The sequence below is a fragment of the Oryctolagus cuniculus genome, chromosome 14 (genome assembly GCF_964237555.1).
Source record: "Oryctolagus cuniculus chromosome 14, mOryCun1.1, whole genome shotgun sequence".
NCBI classification, from domain to species: Eukaryota; Metazoa; Chordata; class Mammalia; order Lagomorpha; family Leporidae; genus Oryctolagus; species Oryctolagus cuniculus.
The window spans coordinates 74,441,888-74,463,995 of NC_091445.1; the positions used below are offsets into that span (position 1 = coordinate 74,441,888).

A 22,108-nucleotide genomic window follows, 5' to 3' on the forward strand; every position below is an offset into this window, starting at 1 on the left:
TGTTGTGACTTGGTGCTTTTGAAGGTTGGGTGAATCAATGTTCGGGAAGTTAAGACCTTAAACAGAAAAAAAATGGTGCAGAAGCACTGATATGTAAAGACTGCCAGGTGAAGAGGCCAGTAACTAGTATTCTGACTCCACAGTTGTCTGCCTCACAGAAGAGCTTGAACATGTCATACTTCTCTAAACTTAGTGTTTGAGAAACCTGTGTCTTCATGTTTGAAATCAGAAGTTGGATTAAGTAATACTCAAAAGCTATAGACCTTAGGCATGGATGTTAAACTCATGCAGCAGCTCAGCTATGTCTTTATTTCTTAATGTTTAGCTCAGTATCTACTCATTACATTATCTAGAGAGAAAAATGTATTTTTGTTATATAGATGATTCTGTGTTGATAGTAAAATCAAGCAAAGTTTATGCATTTGTGAGCTTTAAATGTTTGCCTTTCAGTAGTATTTAGAGATAGAAGGTTAAGCTAAAACTGCCACACCAAAAAAGATAATCTGTACACTTAAGTACTATTCTAGAACAATATTAGACTATTCTAAAACAGTATCCTTTCATTTCCTTCTCAGTTTCATTTCCTGTGGGTCAGGTATTTGATAAGTAATTACGATTCCACATAGTATGCCCACATTCCATATGAGAATGCCTGAGTTCAAGGCCCAGCTCTGCTTCTGATTTCAGCTTCCTGGTAATTTGCACCAGGTGATGGCTCAAGCAGTTTGGTTGCTGCCACTCATATGGAAGACCTAGACTGAGCTGGAGCATTTAGGGACTTAACCAGTGGATGGAAGATCTATTTTACTGTTTCTCTCTTGCTCTGACTTTCCTTTCAAATAAATGAAAATTATTAAAGATTTTTTTGTTTGTTTTTTTGACAGGCAGAGTGGACAGTGAGAGAGAGAGAGAAAGGTCTTCCTTTTGCCGTTGGTTCACCCTCCAATGGCCGCCACGGCGCACCGTGCTGATCCGTTGGCAGGAGCCAGGTACTTATCCTGGTCTCCCATGGGGTGCAGGGCCCAAGGACTTGGGCCATCCTCCACTGCACTCCCTGGCCACAGCAGAGAGCTGGCCTGGAAGAAGGGCAACCGGGACAGAATCCGGCGCCCCGACTGGGACTAGAACCCCGTGTGCCGGTGCCACAAGGCGGAGGATTAGCCTAGTGAGCTGCGGCGCCGGCTCAAAGATTTTTAAAAATAAATGTTAACTGAAAGTCATGACCATTACTTCACTGGACATAAAAGATTGTATTAAGCAGAATCAGTAAAATGAGGAATAAGATTTTCAGATTCAGTTTTTTTCTAGCAAACGTTTAATACCTGCAAATTATATTTTGAGACTCATAGACTCTACCTGTGAAACTCCAGGCTAGTTTTCAGAAACTATTTTATCTATGTTACCTTTTCCTGATCCCTTTTCTTTTGCCCCTCTCCCACTCATAGTAGGTCAGTTCTCTCTTCCTTTTAACTTCCACAATAATTATAATTTTATTTATGAGACTCAGGTAACATATATCAATGTCATCATTACAAAAGCTACATTCATAAACACGAAATCATGGGCTATACTATACTAAGTGCTTTTCATTCATTCTCATTTAATCCTCACTACAACTCTATGAAGCAGGAACAGTTCTCCCCATTTTATAGTTCACGGACACTGGTGTTTCAAGGCATCATTAGCTAACAAGGTCACATACTGTAAGGATTTTTTTTTGTTTTTAAGCAGTTTGGTTCTTTCACTTAGATATTGTCCATGATGTCTTTTCAGCTACAGTGGTAGAATTGAGTAGTTGTAAAAACCTAAAAACAATTACCCCTTGGATCTTTACAATTGATGTTAGCTTACCTCTGTTCTAAACCATTATATGTACTACCTCAATAATATGAGACTTTTATAAATCCCCCAAATACCCTTTATTCAAGTATCTCCAGTGCTCTGTAGTTAATAGGCAAACTCCTCAACTGATAATTCAAGGTTCTTCACAATAAAAGGACTGTCACCAAAGTTCTACCTGTATTTGACTAAGCCCCAACTCTTCTTATATACTAAACTTGCTATATAAACTTTCTGCCACCTACCCCTCCTACATATCATTCCCTTTCTCATTTTTGTCCCTACCTGTGAAACTCCAGACTAGCCTTCAGAAACTATGTTCCCTCCTTTCTCAATCCCTGATCTTTTTCCCTTTTTCATTCCCACTGAATGAATTCTTTTTAACTTCCACAATAATTTTGTTCTGTTCTTACAGCTGTTATAGTATGATTATATATAGTATGATGTTATTTATTACACACACATATGAATAAATGTATAAATTTCTGAATAAAATACAAAAAAGGTTACATACATTTTTGTATTTTATTCATTCAGAAATATATTAAATACCCTTTTGGATATCAGCACCTTCTTGCTAGGCTCTGGGGATAGTTAAGTAAGGCATTATTACCACCCTGCTAAAACTATAATACTTTATCTTGCCTACTGTTTATAATCACTTTTCAAGGGAAAACAGCAAATCCCATTTATCTTTATCTCAATGTGGTAAATTTGGGGGCTAGTGCTGTGGTACCACCATCCCATATGGGCACCGTTCAAGTCCCGGCTGTTCCACTTCCAGTCCAGCTCCTTGCTCATGCACCTGGGAAAGCAGCGGAGGATGGTCAAAGTCCCTGGGCCCCTGCATCCCGGTGGAGACCTGGAAGAAGCTCCTGGCTCAGCTCAGCTCTGGCTATTGCGGCCATTTGGGGAATAAACCAGTGCATGAAAGACCTCTCTCTGTCTGTCTGTCTCTCTCTCTGTAACTCTTTAAAATAAATAAAATACTGGTGAATTCGAATAATAAATTTAGTGATGTTGTAAACTATTCTTCAGATTATATTTTAACCTTTTATGTAAATCACTTCTACTTTAACCTTTATGTCACTCACTTTAGAAGAACTGTTAATTCTCTCTAATTAGAAATCTGAAGATGGGGCCAATGTTGTAGCACAGCAAGTTAAGTAACACTTGCAACACTGCCATCCACTTTCAGAGCACTGGTTCAAGTCCCGGCTGCCCTGCTTCTAATCTAGCTCCCTGTCAGTGCACCTGGGAAAGCAGAACAAGATGGCCCAAGTACTTGGCCCCCTGCCACCTATGTGGGAAACCTAATGGAATTTGGGCTCTTGGCTTGTTGCAGCCATTTGGGCATTGAACCAGCAGATGGACGATCCCTCTCTCTCCCTATCTCCCTCCTTGTCACATTGGCTTTCAAGCAAATAAAAATCTTTTAAAAAGATCTGAAGAAAGAAAATCTATAAGAATGACTGGCAATTTTTTTATTAGGGTGAAAAGAATTTTCCTTTCTCCCTTTGAAAGTTTAATAATTGAGTCTGTGAAATAAACAGATTAACAGGAGAAAAGGCATACAAATTTATTAAATACATGCATACATACAAAATAGGAGATGCAAAGGAGGGCAATGTGGTTGAGACGTCTATAGCCTCCAGAGCTACAGAAAGGAATAAGTGCTTTGGGATTTCTGAGGGAAGATGGCAGTAGGCTGTGGGAGGGTGAAGAGAAGAAACACAAGGTGGTTTTACTATGTAGATGAAGACTTAAGTACTAACCCTCCCAAAGAACAGCTGTGTCAGTCTCTGGTTGAGGCCCTTCAACCTTTAGTTTTTTTCCTGTGATACTGAGATCTTGTCTAATAAAACAAGCCCAAGATCAGTCATACATCTCTTAACTGATGGGGCCCAGGTTTCTGGATTCCAAATATAATAATTCCTCTGTGATGCTATGATGTTGGTAGATTTAAGAAATTAATCTTATAGATCTGCACTGTCCAATAGGGTAACCACCAGCCAAACATGGCTATAGCATTTGAAATATACTATAGTGGATTTCAGAGACTTAGTATGAGAAAAACAGTGTATCTCAATTTTTATTCTATGTTAAGACATTATAATCATTTTTGTTTTTTAAAAAAATTCGTTGCTTTATGAGGGCTACTAGAACATTTTAAATGTATAGTTCATGTATTTCTATTGGACAGCATTGATCTAGAGTACTTTTCAATATACAAAATATACATTATATTCATATTCTCAGTATCGACTGATATATACTCTATAGTTGATATGAGAAATAGGAAAAATCTTTACTTGGAAAAGTTAAAATTTTATAATTCTTAAAAATGCAGTTCTGTTCTTCAGTTGCTCTTAGTGTGAATTAAGGATAAGTGGAAACTTTTATAATAGTGAAGTATAGAGAGAGAATCATGAAATCCCAAGTTGATCACTTTTCAGTTACTTAACAAAATAAGGTCTTCTACAGGTCTTTTTATATGAAAATGTTCTCATCACCAAGACTAAGAGAGGTTCTTTCTCTTCCTATTGATAATTCCTGTACCTGCTTACCATCCCTCCCACCCTCTATCCCCACCCTTTTTTATGTAGCTCTCTTTTTCACCATGCCTCACTTTCTATGGAAAGCTAGTTCTCTGAAATTGGGAGAGGGAAAGAAGAGAAGGCTGAGTGTCCCCTGTTGCTTCTTTTTTCTCCTGCCCTCCCCCACTCTTCCAACTGTTGTCTCTCTGCTACTCCCCATCCCCCAAGGTACTTACACAGGATGCAAAGAAAATATAAATGTCTGTGTCTTTTGGCTTCAACCCCAGGGCCGCCTCCTATGAACAACTCCCTTTAGGCTCAGCATCTATTCCAGGGGAACTCTTCAAAGATAACCTTTCTTTGCAAAAAGAGGGACCAAATATCTGAAGATTTCTCTGAAATGTAGATGAACTTACTTCAGTCCTTTGTATGCTGCAAAGACCCACCTTTCTCACCCTTGTGGCTTTTGTCTTTCCTTGTGTCATGTGAAGGACAAGGAAGAAGAGAAAGCTGCATCTTGGAGAGAGGAGGTGCAAGACAGCTGTGGAAAATTTGGATGGTAGAAGACTAGGCTCTACTACCATTTACATGCTAATGAAAACCAGAAATGCCCTTTTTTCCCCTTTTGATCTGATTTGAAACTTTGTGACTTTTCTCTGGTATGTCATTTTACCCCCTTGTGTTATTCTCATTGTTGTTAGCTGTAAAAACTCTTTGAAATTCTTAAAATGAAGGGTTTCTTTCATGAATAGGAGGGCAGAGGACACACTGTGAAACTGCTTTCTGTTAACAATGGGTCTGCTGGGAAAGAAAACCCACCTCTGAAGTAATGGAAGGTATAGACAGGGAAGGACACAGTCAGGTGGGTGCCTGGATCCAGGAAAATGGAGAAATTATTGGAGATGTAGCCCAGGATTTAAAATTTGTGAACACAACAGAAAGTCTGGACTTCCACCTAACTTAACCTTTTATAAAGGTCTCAACTCCCATCTATAAATCTCTTAAAAAATTTTTTTTAAACCAAAGAATCATTACTATCACACAGATATAAAACTTAAGAATTTATTTTAATGATATAAGATAATTAAGCAGATATTGTGTGTTCAAAGTATATGTATAAACCAGTACACAAATGTATTTGGAATAAAAGAATGTTGAAATGAATTACACATGGGAGGGAATTAAATCACTACCAGTAGGAAGAAGGTCATCATTTACCTATATCTCAACTATTTACAACTTAAAAAAGTTGCCCTAATAGCTGAAAGACAAGAAATTGAACTAAAACTTAATAACTTGGGAAGGTATGATACAAACAATACATAGTTTTCCTTTGAAGTAATTTTTTTCTCTTCTTTCCCCCTTTTGATAAGGAAATGTCAACAAGATAGTATTAATGATCACAAAATATGATTGGTGTGATATTTGGCCTGAATGTTCACATAAGCAGCAGAAAGTATTAATTTGCCATATAGGCTTGCTTGCTTTCTTATGAGAGAGAGAGCCCACCAGCTTGTTCAGTCTCCAAATCCCCATAATGGCAAGATTTGATCTGGACTGAAGCCAAAGCCCAAATGCAATCCAGATCTCCTATGTGGGTGGCAAGAACCCAACTATTTGAGCTATTACTGCTGCCCCTCAGGGTCTGAATGGTAGGAAGCTGAAGTCATGAGCCAGAGCCAGGTACTGAACCCAGGTACTATGATGTGGGATGCCGTTGTCATAATTGGCATATTAACTTCTAGGCTAAAATCTACCCCAACATAAGCTGGGATTGCTTTTTTTGTGGGGAGGGGGCAGAAGTAGTGATTCCAGCTTTGCTGAAATTTTCACAAAGGAATCTCAGATTGGACTTTAAGTCTCTTAAGCCAAGAATTTGCCATCAGATCTACCATGGTACCTGTTAATTCCAGGAAATCTCTTTTCAACTTCCCCCAGATATCCTAAGGCTACCTATAAGGCTGGGAACCCTTAGGCTTGGTACCAGGCACTTTTTTTGGAAGGACTTCATGAAGTCAATCTTAGTTCCTTAAAATTGTCTATTCATATTTGAGTAAAAAGGCCTCTCTCAAATATGTCACTCCAGGTAAGACTTTGGTTACATAACCATTGTTTCCAGTTACCTCCTCATGAAATGGGAGACAGATTGTTATTGAAATATGCAGATAGATATATTACCACAAAATATTTGGGAAGTTTCCAAATTCTGGAATAGTCACATGGTTCAAATGAGCTATCATTTACAAATCCTTTTTGACTCTATGGATATCTTGAAAGTGTTGTGGGAATGTTTCCCAGTTGTTTTATTCCAGGCCTATGAGATGTGAATTCAAAGCAGGGACGTAAGTACAAAAATGGGAGCAGGATTTATTTAAAAAGTGATTACACTTTCAGATGATGGTGTGGGCAACCTCATGACAAGAGATGCTTGCCATGAGAGGGGAAGAGGGAGAAGAGAGGGGGGAGGGGGAAGGGGGGGGAGACAAAGCTGCCCACAAGGAGAGAGAGTATCTGAGTCCAAAAAGAGAGACAGAGTCTGATGTTGTGCCTCTGATGAGACAGAGCAAGATTCCCCTCCTAGTCCAATGGACTCCTTTATGGGGTAGGGGTGGTACCCTAATCGAATATCCCAAGCAGGGTGGAGTTTGGGTAGGGTTCAGTGTACCTGATGCCTTCTGGATAAGTTTTCATGGTGTCTGCATCTGGAGCTCATTTTACTTGTGCTTCGTGTGTCCTCTTGTTGCTGGAGGTGACTTGGGTGTGTTGTAGGAAGGTGAGTATGCTGGATTGGTCTACAAGGGAGTGGAGTTAGAGTGCAAGGCTAGAGACAGGAACTCTGGAAAATCTTCCAGCTCTTTTATTCCCTGACTGCTTGCCTAGCCCCATATCAAAAGGACTCCGTTAAATGTAAAAAAAAAAAAAAAAAAAAAAAAAAAAAATGGAATGTTAAAATGTCAGCAGTATTCCAGACATAAAACTATAATCAGCCATCATCCACTTCATTCAGTACTGTATAATTAACTTTTATCCCACTGGATCATAAATTTTACCGCTTCTCTCAACTAAGTCCTAAAAACCCTGATTGAGTACACTGGTATGCCAGTATTGTGGCAAAGTAGGTTAAGCTGTTTCCTGTAGTGCCAGCAACCATTTGGGCACTTGTTCGAGTCCCAGCTTCTCCACTTCCTTTCCCTGCTAATGTACCTAGGAAAGCAGCAGAAGGTGGCCCACGTATTTAGTGGGCCCTGCCACCCTTGTGGGAGACCCAGATAAAGCCCCTGGGTTCAGCCTGGCTCAGCTGTCCCAGCAGATGGAAGCTAGCATTCTTGCTTTCTCTCTCTCCCTGTCTATTTCACTGTAACTCTGCCTTTCAAACAAAACAAATAAATATCTATTTTTTTTTTAAAAAAAAAGCCTATCTCAGAGTATCTTAGATACTCTACAGGGCCTCCAGACCATCTTTCTCTGTTGAAGAGGAGTCATTTTGGCCTGTAACTGATTGCCAAGAGCTTTGAGGGAAGCTTCAGAGTAAAACAAACCAAAACCATAGCTATAGATGATTATAAAAAGACACCAGAATAACTGTAATTTTCAAAAGTGAAATATGTAAGGGTATGTATAAGAACAGAACTTTGACAGCCCAAAAAATTGTAGACAAAATATACATAATTTTAGATTGTTTTAAAAAATATAAAAACCATTCATCTAATTTATAAAAATGGATGAACATACTATAGAGGTAGAAAGGTGTGATACCTATCATATGGCTCACAACCAGTATTCCTGTAACAAAAGAGACTAGTAAAAGAAAAGCATAGCGGATTTATTTAATCAACATTTTTCATGGGAGCCTTTGGAAATGAAGTCTGAAAGACAGTGAAATCTCTCCAATCTCATGCTTAGGTTCAGCAATATAATTGGACTCCAAGGGTAATAGTAGTAACCTTAGTGATAGTAGACCGAGAAGGGGACCCAACAAGGCCTGTCTGCTTGGGTGTTTCGAACTCCATCTGGCCCTTCTTCCCTCCAGGTGTAACAGGGCAGGACCACTTCTGCACAGCTGGGCAGGGGGTGTCACATGATGTATCAGACAAAATAGGTGAGAGATTTTCTTTATGGTTCGCTTTACACTGAAATGCAGGGAAATATTAGTATTTCAGAGTTTTGGGGCTGGCTTTTGGGTAGAGGGGTTTTAATGCCTATGAGCTGCCGAGGAATTTGTTTCTATGCTTCTAGGGTAAAAAAAAGAAGGACAAAAAAGGGCTGGAGACCATAAGAAAGATCTTCCTTCTGACCTCCTTTCCTTCAATTTTGAAGTTCCCAGAATGCCAGAGCCCTATACCATAGGGTTTTATTGTCCTGAGCCCCAACTACAGCGTTTACAGAAAAAAAAAAGTTTTGAGATAGGAATATGCCAAGCATTTATGAAAAATATATAAGAAATACCAAGCAGAGAAATTTAGTAAGTCTGGAATAGGGCCTAAACATCTGTATATTAATAAAACCCAAATAGTGAGATATATTCCCAGTTGGTGTTCACTGACCTCAAAGAGCAATTTAAACTAAAACTGTGACCAAATTAACGTTTAAGAGTATCTGAAAGTACAACTGATAAACCATACTGATTTTTCTATTACCAGGCAAAGCAGTACAGTGAAGGCAATGACAAATCTCTTGCCATTTAGCACATTTTAGAAATATTTATTTTAATAACATTCTATCAAGTGTAACCTTAGGGTAACTAAGAATCTCTTGTGACGTGTTAACTCTTCTTAGCAGCTCATCAATAGAAACGTACCAAAAAACCTAATTATCTTTAGTACTTCTCTCCTAATAAAATGAAAGCATGTGTATCTTTGTAATTTTTCAAAAGCCCTCTGTTGAATCTGAGAGAGAATTTTAGGTGCAAGGATTCTGAAAATTTATTTTGCATTTAGGATTCAGTTTTGGGAAGGCAAAAACAGAAGTTGCTAGGAGATGTGAACGGTTAGAATAGGTATAGAGTCATGAGTGTCTGAGATGATATTTCAAAGTCACTATGAAACATAAAAATAATCATAGAATGTGACATAACTATAAAGAACCTTGGCTTTTGCAAATGACTAGGGACTTAAAGTCAGCAAAAAGCTTATGAGGGTATTCTGACAAACTCCATAGGATCTTTGCATTCTAGGAAGGTTAGACTACAAAAGAATAATCTTTCATATTGTAATTATAGTTGAAGACAGTGAACTATTGAAACAAGCCTATCAAAATTTGCTGATTTCAACATTTCAGTGTTTCAGACTTATTTTTCTTGTATACAGTGTAATCCAAGGCAAATAAAATTTCTTCAAATCTTAAAGATTTATTTGGAAAGCACAATGACAGAGAAGGAGGGAGAGGCAGAGGTCTTCCATCAGCTGGTCAACTCCCCAGTGGCCACAACAGCCAGGGCTGGGCTAGGCCAAAGCCAGGAGCCAAAAACTCCATTCAGATCTCCCACACGAGTGGCAGTGGGCCCACACATTTGGACCATCTTCCTCCCAGGCACATTAGCAGAAAGCTGGGTTAGAAGCAGAGTAGCTGGGACTCTAATTGGCATTGTAAGCAGCAGCTTAATCTGCATACAACACTGGCTCTCTTTCTGCAGATTTTGTGTAACATTCCATATCCATTCAGGATTTTGTTTTTTACCATTCTTTCTCATTGTGGCACAGAGTCATTTCCCTGTAGAATATAACTATTGTCCCTTAATAAAAATACATCTTATTACTTGCATGTAAAATTTTGTTATCTCCCAAGGTTATGCTACTGCTATTGTTCCTAGTATAGTTTCATTCATCTGTATTAATTGTATCTTCTAACCAATGTAATTTGATCATTGAGAAACGGATGACTAGAGTATAACAGTTTTCAGTTAACTAGCAGAACTCATAAACACACAGAACAAAACTTTACAGCTGTATACATTCCTTATACTGCAGCTTCTCCAAGTGACAAAAATAAATGCCTTCATTAACAAACCCAAAGGTACAACCTCTTGTAACATGTAACAATAAAAAGCAAAAGTGCATAGTAGTTACAGGGGAGAAAAGATTTCACAGCCATCACTGTATTTATATCTGAGACCCATATAGCAAAAGACAAATTGAAAAGAGAAAAGCACCCAAATAAATTTAAAGAAATGTGACAAGAAAACCTTCAGAAATAGCAAATAGGAAAGCCTGGGTATTTTACACTTAACTTGATGAAGTACATACAAAAATATTTCAGAGGGTTCAAACAAAAATGGGATTAAACTCTGTTGGTACAAGATTTTTCAAATTCATAGTTTTTTCATAATATACATTTTCCATGAACTTCTTAAAGACCCCAGTATGCATAGATTTCAAAAATATTTAAAATTAATAAATTTATTTTTTAATTCCATTTTCTGTGAGCTTTTTGAAGTACTCAAAGTTGTACAGAAATGGTTCGACAAAGAGTATGATCGAATGGTACAAACTGGTGGGGACTGAGAACTTAACCAGGTCCAATTGTTCATATTCTCTGTGGCATTCCTTTCTTCTTGGTGCAAGGCACATGCAGGTCTTACAACCTCTTTCAGCAGAACACCAGAGAGTTCTTTTATCACCTACTTGAGCAGTCATAGGCAGGAAAAAGTTGAAGTGGCCTATTCCCGATTCTGCTGTTTCTTCACTGCCAGGGTGTCATGTATTGGGATACTGTGCCTTGAACCCCATCGTAATCAATGGTTTGATAGTCTGTCTTATTCAGAAATCATTTAGGTATCTAATAAATATTTGTTGATATTGTTTGATTTTAAATTATTTAACTGTCTCAGAAATCAATTTCTAAAATAACATACTACAAAACATAATTATTGTGGAAGCCAGAATAATCACTCAATTTAGTTCAACACAGATTTATATTTTTTCATGACTATGACCATTGAAGCAGAAGTAATGCTAACTTATTTTATCAATAAACTTGTATAACATTAGGAAGAACATATCTGAGTAGAATAAAAATCTTGTATGTAACACTGATAAAAATGGCTACTTTCCTCTGACTTATTTAACCAAAATAGTTTACCAAAGATTTACCTATATTTTGTGAACAGGAATTCTTAAAATGTTTTAGTTCATTCCTTTAAAAAATACTTTTTTTGACAGGCTGAGTGAACAGTGGGATAGAGAGGGGTCTTCCTTTTTTCCGTTGGTTCACCACTCAATGGCCACTGCGGCCAGCGCACCGCGCTGATCCAAAGCCAGGAGCCAGGTGCTTCTTCCTGGTCTCCCATGCAGGTGCAGGGCCCAAGGACCTGGGCCATCCTCCACTGCCTTCCCGGGCCACAGCAGAGAGCTGGACTGGAAGAGGAACAACCGGGACAGAATCTGGTGCCCCGACCAGGACTAGAACCCAGGGCGCTGGTGCCGCAGGCAGAGGATTAGCCTAGTAAGCTGCGGCGCTGGCCTAAAAAAGAATACTTTTTAAAAATATTTATTTACTTGAGAGACAGGGTGAGAGAGAGAGAGACAGACAGAAATCCTTGATCCACTGGTTTATTCCCCAAATTCCCACGACAGCCAGTGATGGGCTAGGCTGAAGCCAGGAGCCTAGAACTCCATTTGGGTCTCTTACTTGGCCAGCAGGATCCCAAATACATGGGTCCACCTTCTGCTGCCTCTCAGACACTCACATATGGAATGCAGGTGTTTCAAGAAGTGGCCTAACTTGCTGTGCCATTACACCCCCCCCCCCCGTAATAAAGAATATTTCTTAGTTCTAACATACTGAAAGTATTAAAAGTTAAATTTCCTTATTTTCTGAGAGTATTAGGATTCTTCAATTCATATAATTACTATTTTTCTCTATAAGCTAATCAGAACAGTACTCCTTTAAGAGATATTACAGGCTGGCGCCGAGGCTCAATAGGCTAATCCTCTGCCTGCGGCGCCGGCACACCGGGTTCTAGTCCCAGTCGGGGCACCGGATTCTGTCCCGGTTGCCCCTCTTCCAGTCTAGCTCTCTGCTGTGGTCCGGGAGGGCAGTGGAGGATGGCCCAGGTCCTTGGGCCTTGCACCTGCATGGGAGACCAGGAGAAGCACCTGGCTCCTGGCTATGGATCAGCGTGGTGCGCCGGCCGCAGTGCACCAGCCGCAGCGGCCATTGGGGTGTGAACTAATGGAAAAAGGAAGACCTTGCTCTCTGTCTCTTTCTCTCACTGTCCACTCTGCCTGTCCAAAAAAAAAAAAAAAAAAAAAAAAAAACAGAGAGATATTACAAAATCTAATTTATAAATGCCATCTAGAGGTAGAAAACCATTACCTACACAACACAGAAGTTATAGACATGGTCACACAGAAAGCTTGTAACTTCAATTCTGAAATTTTAACCATGGGTTAATAATAAACAAAGAATTAGGAAATTTACTGGCCCCTACCAAAGAGCTGTTCTCTTCTCAGTGAGTACAAATTCTTAATTGAATTGTGCTAAAAAATAAACAGAAAAGACTAACCAGATTCTGTCTCTTCTCACCAACAGAGAATAGGCCTCTACAAACCATTAATCTGTTTTCAGGGATCATCAAATAGTCATACTGTAAGCCAATTTCAGAAATAAGTAGCAAAATTCAAAATTATAAAAGCAAAGCAAAATTCTCTTGCTGTTTTGAATTCATCTCTTAGAACCAAGGTGCATGGGCTTAAGACATAAGGTACATTGTTTCTTTGGTGGAAAAGCCTGCCTACCTTTGGTGAGTTTATTAGATGTGTTGGTGAGACCTCCAAAACTGGTGAGAGAAAATTTCCAGAAAAAATAGTCATGACTCTAACATAGATATAAAATGAACATATATTGAAAAATTTTACTTATATAACAGAGCCCAGGCATATGTTATAACCAGTTCAGAGGACAAGTTAAGACAACACAAATTTATAGAGTGAAGAAATGTTGAGGCAAATTGCAAACAGACCAAATTGGTTTTTTGAGGGGGAGTAGATTCAATCACTATAAGATATGACAAATTATGTATCTACCAATTATAGCCAATTCTCCTTATAGTATTCATATTCTGTAAAGTCACCACAAACACTAAATCATCAAAATACTGAAATATTGTTCCTCGTGGCAATAATACAATCAGATTCATGAGATTTCTGCAAGCTTTTGGTTATCTTTTCATGAACTGCTCAATATGAACCTACTTTTATAATGTGTTTTTGTTTAAAGACACCTTATTTAATATCTGCTGTTGATTCATCAACATTTAACTTATAGCCAGCAGCACTGTAACTCATGCATGAATAAACTTTACCTAACACATATACTGGCACATCACAACCTTCTTATGCTTATAAACACTAGTCAAAACTTCAGCACTGTGCTTGGGGAGGGGGTGGCGTTTTACACTATGAAATTACAAATAAGAAGCACAAACATGTGGAACTAAGTAGATCAAGAAAAGTATGCTTGTTTACAAGATGAGAGCTCAAACAGAATACAGAGTGTTACCTTGTGTGACCTTAGCTGGGAACATGTGTATTGGTCAACTCAAATTTTTTGCTGTTGTGTATGTGGGTCACAAATGACCACAGAAATACCAAGTATTGATTTTGGGATTACAAATAAATTTTAGTAGGCATATTTACAGATACAAATAATGGGGATTATTTGTACCTATAACACAAAGACCGTTTTTCATACTCTTTCCTTTTAAACTCCAGTCCCTGGGGGCCAGCATTGTGGCACGACAGGTTAAGTTGCACTTAAAATGCTGGCATCTAGTATCAGGGTAACAGTTCAAGTCCCGGCTGAACCATCCTGCCAATGTGCCTGGGAAGTTCTTGGGCCACTGCTACCCATGTTGGGAGACCTGGAATGGAGTTCCTGGCTCTGCCTTGGCCTAGTTCTGGCTCTTGTAAGCTTTCAGAGTGAACTAGTGAATAGAAGATCCACATCTGTCTTTCCCTCTGTCACTATGCCTTTTTTTTTTTTAATAATTTATTTTATTTATTTGAAAGAGTTACACAGAGAGGTAGAGACAGACAGAAAGGTCTTCCACCCGCTGGTTCACTTCCCAAATGGCTGCAACGGTCAGAGCCCCAAGGACTTGGGCCATCTTCCACTGCTTCCCAGGTCACAGCAGAGAGCTGGATCGGAAGAGGAGCAGCCCGGACTAGAACTGGCATCCATATGGGATGCCAGCGCTTCAGGCAAGGGCTTTAACCTGCTGTACCATGCCCCCACTATGCCTTTCAAATAAATAAATCTTTAAATAACAGACCCATTCTTTGACTGTCTTGTGGTTAGGAAAGATGTCACACTTAACTGCAAAGGCTCCTGAGAAGTCCCTGTATAGAACTCTGAAAGCTTTTGTGTCATAGTGGGAATGTTTTACCTGGTATGGCCTAGTGAGAAATTCCTAGTCTGATCTACTAAGGGTTAAATATTAAGTAGGATTATGGGAATCCCTGTATAGCCCAATTCCCACATGAATAACACCAAAATCTCTTGGAGTCATTTTTTCTATTTGTGTGTTTTCTTTTTAAGATTTTTATTTATTTGAAAGGCAGAATTAGAGAGAGAGAGGAAAGGAGAGGGAGGGAGGGAGAGAGGAGTGGGAGGATGGTTGCATCCACTGGTTTACTCCCCAGATGGCCGCAACAACCAAGGCTGAGCCAGGCAGAAAAGCCAGTAGCTTCAGTGGGGTCTCTCACATGGGTTGCAGGGGTGCAAGCACTTGGCATCTTCCACTGCTTTTTCCAGGCCATTATCAGGGTTTTGGATCGGAAGCAGAGCAGCCAGGACACAAACTGGCGCACATGTGGGATATCAGCATCACAGGTGGCAGCTCTATCTGTTATGCTACAATACCTGCCCCATGTGTGTTTTTTTCCAGAAAAATGTGTTATAAATAACAACCAACTTTCACATTTACTGTTGGAGTACAAAAGCTGGAGTTCACTAGTATTCTGATTCATTCTATGACAAATTCTCCATAGTGTTGTTCTAATTACTGCTTTGGAAATAATATTCTAACAAGTATATTATTTGAAAAGATAAAATTTAAGGAGCTGACCACTGGCTATCACATCAAAGATTTTGTTTTTGGCGGGACTGGGGTGGAGTGGTGCCACAGAAATGTCAGAGCTACAGCAGGTATGTAGAATATTACTAATTGAGTAAATATTTCAGATACTTCATGTTTTAACCTCTGTGCTAGTTTAAAACATGTAATTTTCAGCAAAAGAATTGTGTTGCTGCCATATCTAAAACCCTGTTGTATCTCTTCTGTAATATTTTCTAAAGATCTAAGATTCTTATAAATTGTTTTGAATCTTCCCTCCCTTCTACTCATTAGACACTTGGTAATTTCAAAGTTGAAAGACTTTAAAATTAAAATTTTGAATTTTTCTTTTTTCTTCCTGCTTTTTTAAATTATACAAGATCTTTCAATAAAGTTCATAGAAAATGCACACATAGTTTCATTTTTCATCAAATCTTTGAAGTACCTGCATATATGAGGTTAATACTTCGCGTCCTGCCAGATATAATGTAGGTACATAGTCTGGAGAGAAATTTTGAAATCATGTAAGTACCAGTATACCTCTCTTTAGCCTCCCAGAGCTTTGTTGTTGTGATCCAATGCTAAAGTTTACATTGGCTGCTAGTTATGTCAACTTGTGCCGGATTACGTGGTAGTTCTTTTTCTGTGCAAAGATCACGAAACTCTTTACTTCTGACCTAATGGCAGAGTTTGAGCTTAGATTATTAGGGGAGAAAGACCTTTCACAGGTTGTGAGTCAAGGTTACTAGAGGTAATACGTTATTTCACAAGCTTATGAAGGGAATGATGAATGCTTCCTTATAATTTTGCATTACTGAACCATAAAAGAGATAGTTCTATACCAAAAAATCAATGTAATTTATTTTTTTCTGTCTCATACACAGAATTTAAGTTAATTGCCATGGTCTATTTTGTTCAGAAGCTAGTATGTTGATTTGTTTTTGCATTTGGAAAGATTACACCAAATATTCATATTACAGGAAATAGAATATCCTATCAACAGTGGAGACATCAACGAAACTGGCATATTTCTGTAAAAGAAATTGGGCATGGGATATTAAAAATCACATTTTAAGTTTACCAGAGCATTTGCCAGAGGCATGTTTCTGATACTAGGGTTTAATGTTCAAAATATTTTTGTGAAAGCATTCCAATGTGTGAAACAGCAGAGAGACTCAGCTTCCCATCATTTAGGTGCTGGTGGTTGGATTTGTGGCTAATCCATGCCATATGGCTATTCTTCTCGGTGGGAAGTGACGGCAGCCCTGGGAGCTGTACCCCATCCCTGGGGCAGCTGCCCTGGACTCAGTTGCTTTGATCTTCTTCTGTTACACAGCTGGGAAGAGCAAAGGCTGGTTTTCAGTATCGTAACAGGACAACATATGGGACCATTGTCTTTGTAGGCTACACCTTCATTTTATATAAGCATTCTTCAGAGAGTGCAAGTGTTTTCACTTCCATGATCTCATTCAGAAGCACAAGTCTAGGTTTTGTTTAAAAAAAAAAGAAAGAAAGAAAGAAAGAAAAGAAAAGAAAAGAAAGAAGAGAAAACAAAAAACACACTTACCCTAGGGTTGAAAGAGATATTCTTTGAAATTTAAACATTTCATAAGATTTCATTCCTAAATTCCCACATACTATTCCTTACAGGATAAATATATATATATATATATATATATATATATATATATAACTTTTATTTAAGGAATACAAATTTCCAAAGTACAGCTTATGGATTACAATGGCTCCCCCCACCCCATAACTTCCCTCCCACCCACAACCCTCCCCTTTCCCGCTTCCTCTCCCCTTCCATTCACATCAAGATTCATTTTCAATTCTCTTTATATACAGAAGACCAGTTTAGCATATATTAAGTAAAGATTTCAACAGTTTGCATCCACATAGAAACACAAAGTGAAAAATACTGTTTGAGTACTAGTTATAGCATTAAATCACAATGTACAGCACATTAAGGACAGAGATCCTACATGAGGAGTAAGTGCACAGTGACTCCTGTTGCTGACTTAACAAGTTTCCACTCTTTTTTTATGGCATCAGTAATCAACCTAGGCTCTTGTCTTGAGCTGCCAAGGCTGTGGAAGCCTTTCGAGTTCACCGACTCCCTTACAGGATATACTGCATTCTTTCTTTTGAGAAACAAGTTGCAAATGAGAAATATTTCTCATAGAAAAGATTATAAGTCATGTAACTTGCTCATTGTTCAGTATACACATTTGATGTTTTGCAAGTACTGTTACTCTTACAGATATTTTTCTTTTCTTTTTAGCTAAGGTTTACTGTGCTTGCTCCAGTAAACTTTATGTTCAAGTGTAGTAGAACCAATATATTTGTTCTTCCAGGCACTGTAAGGTAAACACTTTGGAGGTAGATGCTTGGAAATGTGATAAGGCTCTTAGTGGTATCTCTCCAAAAAGCAAAATTCAATTATGATCTGATAACAGCCCTTTGTTGAAAAGTTTTCTTCAGATGAATAGAAAATCCAAAGGGAGACGTATGTAGATTCTGACCTTAGTTTCAGTCTTTCTTTGGGATTTGTCATCAGACTTCCTCACACTCTGTGGTTTTGATCAGAGAAGCAGAGTTGCTTGTTGTTTTTTTGAGAACAAAGTTGTTTTCTACAGAGGAATATGAGGAAAAAACCTTTTTTTTCCCTATATATGATCACAGTCATGGTTGTTTGTGGTAGAGCAGTAATGTAGATGGATCCTACTAGCAAATGCTCGTTTCTTCGATTTGTATTTTGTTTGTTTTTCACAGGGTGCATTGCCTATCCACATACTTCTACTTATTGTTATCTCCATCAACAGCAACTATAATCTAACTCATAATTCCCAGGAGCCAGTTCACTTTCTAGTTATTAGGAGAAAACCAGAACCAAGGTTTTTGTTTTTGTTTTTGTTTTTCATGTGTATACAACTCCAGTCTTCTTACATTGCAATGACCCTGACAACATTTTGAAACTCCATAACCAGAACAGATAATAGATTTATGTCTCAGTTCTGATGTAGTAAAAATAATTCTTCTTTTCCCTGGAGACTGAAAGAAAACCAAGTGAATAGGAGAGTGGTTTTCAGGTGTTGTGTATGCTACTAGTTCCTAAATATTTCCAAGTGCTTTCTCATTTCTTCTGCATTTCCTCTCATAATGTATTTGAGCTGGAGAGTGTGTGTTGAGAGAATGAGGGTGGAAAACATAGGTTCTTATCCATATTTAGCAAACAAGATCATGGAGGTCTTGGGTAACTTGCCAGTGATCATTATAACCAACAGGTTCTAACTAGAAACCATTTCTTTCCTCTGCAGTTGCAGGGGAACATTGGGGAAAGGCCCTGTTTTCCAAGAAGTCCTGAAGTCTCTTCGAAATATTTTCAGAAATGAAAGGAAAAATAAGATCCAAGAGGATATATATTGAAAGTAAATTAGGCTGGCGCCGCGGCTCACTAGGCTAATCCTCCGCCTTGCGGCGCCGGCACACCGGGTTCTAGTCCCGGTCAGGGCACCGGATTCTGTCCCGGTTGCCCCTCTTCCAGGCCAGCTCTCTGCTGTGGCCCAGGAGTGCAGTGGAGGATGGCCCAAGTGCTTGGGCCCTGCACCCCATGGGAGACCAGGAGAAGTACCTGACTCCTGCCATCGGATCAGCGCGGTGCGCCAGCCGCGGTGGCCATTGGAGGGTGAACCAACGGCAAAGGAAGACCTTTCTCTCTGTCTCTCTCTCTCACTGTCCACTCTGCCTGTCAAAAAAAAAGAAAAAAAAAAGTAAATTAGTAGAATAGGTGAAAATTGTAATTCCTAGGTTTTTTTGTGTGTGTGTGTGTGTGTGTGGTTTTTTTTTTTTTTTTTTTTTTTTTTTTTTTTTTTTTAAGTAAATTCAGTTTCACCTATGAGATGGTTAGGTGCACAGCTTTAAAGTCAACCTGGGCTAAAATCCTGCCTTTGCTACTTATTAGTCTGTGACATTTTCTTGTTTTTTTTTTTAATTTATTTTATTTATGCTTTATTTTTCCTTACAGGTAAATAGAAAATTAAGGTATAATACAGTGCCTCCCTCATGACCCAAGCAACCTATAAACTCAATAAAAATCCATTTAAAGCAGTTAGCATAGGGCCTAATACTACAGCAGGCATGTTCTTGCCTCAGAGCCTTTTCAATTGCCGTTCTCTCTGCCTAGATTCTCTTTTCTAAAATATTCATGTGGCTTCCTTGTGTGTTTACTCACTTATTACCTTCTCAGAAGAGAGGGCTCCCCATCTACCCTACCTGAAATGTTTTTTCTTTAGTACTTATTACTATATGTGTATGTGTGTGTGTGTGTGTGTGTGTGTATATATAGTTTAAATATTTTATGGTTTAGCACCTAATACAAGAATACTATGCATATACTTATTAATTTCTCTTCCTTACTAACTTAAAGAACTTTGGTATTCTTTTCTGTTTCATTCATTGGTCTTCTTCCAATGTCTACAAACAGTCCCTGACACAGAGTAGGCAATCAGTAATGTAGCACCCACATCCCATATGGGCACTAGTTTGAGTCCTACCTGCTCCACTTCTGATCCAGTGCCCTGCTAATGCTCCTGGGAAAGCAAAAGGTGGCCCAAGTGGTTTAGCCCTTGCACCCACATAGGAGACCCAGAAAAAGCTCCTGGCTCCCACCTGCCTTTGTTCTGACCATTGTGGCCATTTAGGGAGTAAACCAGACGATGGAAGATCTCTATATCTCTTCTCTCTTTCTGTAACTGTGCCTTTCAAAAAATATTTTTAAAAAAAATCTTATGAAGAAAAATAAAACAACCTAGAAAATAGAAGAATGAATTATACTTTTGGGTAGGGGAGGGTAATTGATTTTATTATTCCCCATATTTTAGAACTGAAAAACAGGACTTAAAGAAGATGTAGACATAAATAAACCTATTATAAACAAAATTTTCAATACCAAAAAGGCTTTGAGGAGAAAATAAATGTTTTCAGAAATTAGGTTCAGCTAGGGGTTCTCAGTTTTCTGTATAAAAATCTTCTGGAATTGATAAAGTACAAATTCCAAGACACACTGCAGACTGTTCTGATCTATTAGGCCTTTAGGTAAGCCTACGAATTTGAACTGTTAGGCAGTACTTCAGTGAGATTCTAATTAATGCAGCTAGCCCTTGAAACAAATGTTGAAAATGTTTTTTGAGTTTAATCAGTAGCCTGACAAAATCCAGGGAGCTAAATCAGACCTATCATGGTCTAGTCCAACTCTGTAATTTATGTATATTTGTATATAATATGTTTTTCTGTATTATTTGAGTTCTAAACTATTGTAAAGGCATCAGCTTGTAGAACAATAGAGATGGGTTATATTATTCAGTGTTCGTCGTTGCAAATATTAAAGAAGTGACATCTAAAACTACATAGAGAAATCTGAATTTTTACATGAAATTTTTGCTGAATAATTGAGCAAGGAATACTAAGCAAGGAAAACTTCAATCATGGGTTACACGTTTAATTTGATATATTGTAAGTCATCTTCAGGCAATGTCTTGACACTGGATAAGGGAGCAGATTACTAAGTTTAGATTTCATTTGTGTTGACGTTTCCTCCTGATGATAAATAAACACTGAATTATAAAAGTTAGCCTTTGCTTGCTGTGTTTTTCAGGTATCCTCTTTGGTGCTGTTCTTATGGGTTTGTTTTTGTTTCTCCCCACTAGGATGGAGCTATGATGTGGAGGAGAGGAAAGTTCCGAAGCCCAAGTCCAAGTCTTATGGCGCAAACTTTTCTTGGAACAAAAGAACAAGAGTATCCACAAAATAGGTTGGCACTGACTTTATCTCTGCTCTTGACTGTGAATAAAGTCAGCTGTGCAGTATTTATAGTCCACATATAACACATCTCTTAATCTCCTAATAAATTTGACCTTTAAACTACAAATACATTTTGTGGTGTCTATTTTAAATGTTTTTTGATGTCTCAAAATGAGCATGTCATAATTTCCTATATATAGATGAGATTTGAGGTGATCATACCTCTAGGAAATCTTAGTACTTAACAATCTATTAAAAGGAATGCATGAAATCAGCTGCAACATTGAAATTTTATGCTTGCTTTTTATATCCGTTCCTAAGTTATTAGTGTTTACAAACTATCAACAATCATTATTAAAATCCTGTCTTAAAATTTATTTTGTTCTCTCATAGAGAAGTACACAACAATGTAGTCTGATAAGCCTAATCCCAAATCTCCTTATTATTGAAGTTCTTTTTAATTAGAATTATGTATTTTCTAAACTTCTGTGAGCAACAAAGGAATTGTTTTTATACTAATTTTTGTCCGCAGATCAGTGCTCTTTGATTGTGAGGGGCTCCAGTGAAGATTTTATATTCTTAAAAATTTAAAGCCTCAAAATAAAAACCAGTTCATTGTTGGGGATTTTTAGTGTTCATTCTTGTTTTTAGAAAACATAAGCAGATACATGCTTTTGTTATTTGTTAATAATTTAGTATGAGCTGTCAAGCACATGATCTTGTTAATCTTTCAACAAACTTTTTATACTAACCATCATGAAGCCCTATTCAGGTCAACACTACTGTTTTCCCATTTTGCAAAGACAAAACATAAATCAAAGCTTACCTCTATTAAATAGTCTGCTCAGTATCACATAGGTCCTAAATAACAAAA

At 38.1% G+C, this 22,108-nt stretch overlaps 1 protein-coding gene across 1 annotated transcript in view; it reads left to right on the forward strand.

Annotated features, from left to right (window-relative positions):
- The window catches only part of NDUFS4 (NADH:ubiquinone oxidoreductase subunit S4), a 113,214-nt gene extending 91,853 nt beyond the window's left edge, over positions 1-21,361 (forward strand). The window contains exon 6 of the mRNA XM_008262198.3: positions 21,141-21,361. Coding sequence (XP_008260420.2) covers positions 21,141-21,244 — 104 coding nt within the window. The 3' untranslated portion in view covers positions 21,245-21,361. The remainder of the gene's footprint in view (positions 1-21,140) is intronic.
- The last annotated feature ends 747 nt before the right edge of the window (positions 21,362-22,108 follow it).